The sequence below is a fragment of the Geotrypetes seraphini genome, chromosome 19 (assembly GCF_902459505.1).
Source record: "Geotrypetes seraphini chromosome 19, aGeoSer1.1, whole genome shotgun sequence".
Lineage (NCBI taxonomy): Eukaryota > Metazoa > Chordata > Amphibia > Gymnophiona > Dermophiidae > Geotrypetes > Geotrypetes seraphini.
In genome coordinates this window covers 36,644,490-36,646,115 of record NC_047102.1, presented here as the reverse complement: position 1 = coordinate 36,646,115, position 1,626 = coordinate 36,644,490, and the positions used below count along the sequence as shown (strand labels likewise).

Sequence of the window (1,626 nt, the reverse complement as noted above, 5' to 3'; positions counted from 1 at the left end):
CTAAGTCACAGTACCTGGCATTGCGGTCAAAGGGTTCAGAGGTTTGAGGACAATGGACATTTCTTTCTCCAGAAAGCCTTTCACTTGCGACTCTTTGACTGCTTTGCTCAGTTCCTCTTGCTCCGTCTTCAGCTCGCTCCTCTGCTTTTCATATGCCTGCACAGCCAGAAATGGCAAGGAGAAGGAAAAAAAGTAACCCAGGACACCTTCCCCCTCAAGCACCCAAACTCATCCGTCTCCTCACAGAGATGCCAGTGCTGTTATAAAGTCCTCAGACCTATAATAAACCTTGGCAGGGACTTGTTTCACGTGAAGACTCTCGCCTCACAATTTGCTTGCATGGAGAGAGTGTTTCAGGTCACAAATGCCCCGATGTACTTAATTCTTCATATAAATGTTTTTCAAATATTAAAGTTACATCGGGGTATTTGTGACCTGAAACACTCTCTCCATGACCAATGACAATACAAGCAAATTGTGAGGCGAAAGTCTTCACGTGAAACGCGCCACTACCGAGGTCTTGAGGCTTATCGTGAACACTACTATTTATCATTTCTATAGCGCTGAAAGGCGTATGCAGCGCTGTACATTTAACATTCAATAGACTGCCCCTGCTCAGAAGAGCTGACAATCTAATTTGGACAGACAGACAGGACAGGACATCACAAGTAAGAGGACTTTACAATAGCGCTGGGATTTCTGAAATTGTGACTCTGAGCCCTCGCTTATGATCCTCCCAGAGATGCGGCAGGTTTCAAGCAGGTATGAGAATACCCCCACTGAAAGCTCATTCATGTGTTCATGCCTTATGTGGGTAAAACCTAAACTCTCCCCTACCCCAGCCAACTGCATCGGTGCTTTTCAATAGCGATCCCTCACACAGCCAAACTTTCTCTTTCTAGTTCTCAGCATTCACATCGGCAAGAGTCCTCACAGCTTGTCTAATAACACGCCACTAATTTTGCCCTCTAGGAAAATCAACCATGGCCAACGTACCTTCAGCTGCAGGGTAATCTCCTTCTTCTGGTGCAAAATGTATTCCAGGATTGCTTCCTTGTCATAGATGTAACCGTCAGGGCTAAGGAAAGGAAGATAAGAGAATGTTCCACCAGTCATCACACCACCATCACACAAGCCTAACAAAACAGGAGATAAGTCTACTTGATGGTCCATTTGAAACACCTGCCAGAGGCCTCACATGCATTCACTTCTATCATCCACTTGAACCTGAATAATTGTTTCTAACGTGCAGTACTCACAGTCACCACTGGATCATCCCTCTGGTACTGCTATGCCAACATTAGACTCTATTTTGATGTTTGTTGGACAACTACTAGGATTTGAACCCAGAAAAGGATAAATATAAGTTCCGAAAAATTCCACCTGTCAAAACCTTGTTGGCTCAAGGGTTGTGTGCTGGGTTAGCAACTGGAGGATGAGGGTTCAAGCCTCACCTAAGGAGTAGGACTGATACTACTCCAAAAGAAGAAGTTGGAGGTTCAAGTCTATTTTGTGTCAACTACTAGGATTTGAACAAAGAAATGGATAAATATAAGTTCTGAAAAGCTTTTTGTGTGAAAGCCTGCCTAGCTCAAGGGGTTGAGTGCTGGGTTAGTAACGGGATGC

General features: G+C 44.5%; 1 protein-coding gene across 1 annotated transcript; it reads right to left on the bottom strand.

The window, feature by feature from the left end:
• LOC117352358 (nitric oxide synthase-interacting protein-like) lies at positions 1–1,303 on the bottom strand. The gene is made up of 2 exons (XM_033928791.1): positions 997–1,303; positions 1–156 (listed from the first exon to the last, which is right to left on the bottom strand). Exons 1-2 carry the CDS (start codon positions 1,171–1,173, stop codon positions 1–3), a joined length of 333 nt encoding a protein of 110 aa, XP_033784682.1. The 5' UTR covers positions 1,174–1,303.
• Between the last annotated feature and the right edge of the window lie 323 nt (positions 1,304–1,626).

Bases quoted from the DNA above. Each gene is read 5' to 3' on its own strand.
- LOC117352358 (XM_033928791.1), bottom strand. From the start codon at position 1,173: ATGGACCATCAAGTAGACTTATCTCCTGTTTTGTTAGGCTTGTGTGAT. The intron at 157-996 runs GTACGTTGGCCA...CTGGCTGTGCAG, and splicing joins AGATTACCCTGCAGCTGAAG to GCATATGAAAAGCAGAGGAG.